Raw genomic sequence first — 1,594 nt, 5'->3', positions numbered from 1 at the left:
GGTGGTGGGATGGCCCCTATGGCAAAAAACATAAAAAAAAAAAAAAAAAAAAGAAGAAGAAAGAAAGAAAAATAAATTCTCTCCTCTTACGGATGAACGAGATGAGCTCAGAATCCAGGGACTAAGGATTTGAAGCTGTTGGTGGTCGGGCAGTTACCAGGGAGGCCCCGGTTCTCCCGACCACTTACTGTGAGCGCACGGGTCACTCAGTGGCATTGGGGCTGAGCCGGGCGTGCTTCATTCAGAAGCTGGCTTAGCTAAATTTGGGGTGAGGAAGCAAGTGCCAAGAAGCAGCAGACAGCGGAGTTCCCACAGGCCCCAACCCGGACTGTCTGGGCTCTAGACCGTGGCTAAGGTGCGGGTGAGCAGCGAAGGCCGCGCCCAGGGAGTGGTTCTGCAGGACGGCACAGAGGTGAGGAGCAAGGTGGTGCTGTGCAGCGCTTCGCCCCAGGTCACCTTCCTGAAGCTGATGCCGCAGGTGAGCCGGCGCAGAGGTGAGGTGTCTGCCCGGAGGGAGCTGGGAAATGAGGAGGTCCCAGGAGCCAGAACCGCCAGGGCAGGAGACACAAGGGCCAGCTCTGTGTGTGGGCAGCAGAGAGGTGACGGGCAGGCAGCAAACAGGGAGAGGGCTCACAGGTGAGAAGGGCCCAGAGGCCATGGGGCTGGCCGCCGGCAGGGTCAAACCAGAACCCAGCTCTGACTTTCGGCTGGATTCTTCCTGCAACTTTCCTGCCATCCTGATTTCTCCCTCTCGCCAACTCTAACCCCACCGTCTGTGTCACTCACCTAGTGCCATATTAACGCTGCATAATGAACCCCACAAAACTTCTGGGCGTGCTGTAACAAGGAAAGCCAGCGCCCAGATCCGGAGAACTCAGGTGGCTGTGCTGAAGTCACCTGGTCTGGGCTTGCTCGCGCATGTGGGGTCGGCTGCAGGTCAAGTAGTCGGCTCTGCTGGTCTTGGCTGGACGCGTCCACACCTGGGAGCTGACCAGCTGTGGCAGAGAGAGAGACCCTCCTGGAGTGCTGGCAGCTCAGCTCCATGTCACGGGCATCGCCCCAAGCACAGAAGCCCGGGCATGTCCTCAGGGAGCAGCAGAGGGCGAAAGCACACACACGCAGTCATGCAGGCTTACGTCACCTTTGTGACCAAAGCAGGTCCCAGCCGGACCAGTGGGAGTAGGGGGTCATTCCCAAAACGGCAGGCAACAGGGAATGCCTGGAGGCAGCGGTGAGAAACTGGGGCGATTTCCCCCTTTCCCCACACCATCCCCCAAAAACATGAGCGTGGAACTCCCCGCCACAGCTGGGGCTATTCTTGGAGGCAAAGCATCGCCCTCTCTGAGAGAGTCTGCTCATAAAGTCCAACAAGTGGGGACCAGCAGTTAGCGTAATGGCTATGTCACTGGACTCCCATGTAGTTGACTGCAGTTCGCATCCCAGACCCGGTGGCTTAAAATTCACGCCGGGCGTGTGTGCGTGCGTGCCCAAGATCGCAAGAGGAGAATGGAGGAGAAGGGATTGCGGCGTGGCCATTCCCCCTGGGGGGTGATTTCTTGCTTTCTGTCTCTCTGTCTCTGTCTGTCTGTCTGGC

The 1,594-nt window shown here is 58.3% G+C and overlaps 1 protein-coding gene across 1 annotated transcript in view; it reads left to right on the top strand.

Moving 5' to 3' along the window:
- Window positions 1-1,594, top strand: part of PYROXD2 (pyridine nucleotide-disulphide oxidoreductase domain 2) — a 35,579-nt gene that overhangs the window by 25,701 nt on the left and 8,284 nt on the right. The window contains exon 10 of the mRNA XM_006157359.2: window positions 344-478. Within this exon, the coding sequence (XP_006157421.1) occupies window positions 344-478 (135 nt within the window). The remainder of the gene's footprint in view (window positions 1-343; window positions 479-1,594) is intronic.

This window comes from Tupaia chinensis, unplaced genomic scaffold, assembly GCF_000334495.1.
Source record: "Tupaia chinensis unplaced genomic scaffold, TupChi_1.0 Scaffold000539_1, whole genome shotgun sequence".
NCBI lineage: Eukaryota > Metazoa > Chordata > Mammalia > Scandentia > Tupaiidae > Tupaia > Tupaia belangeri.
This window is presented reverse-complemented; position numbering and strand designations above follow the sequence as displayed.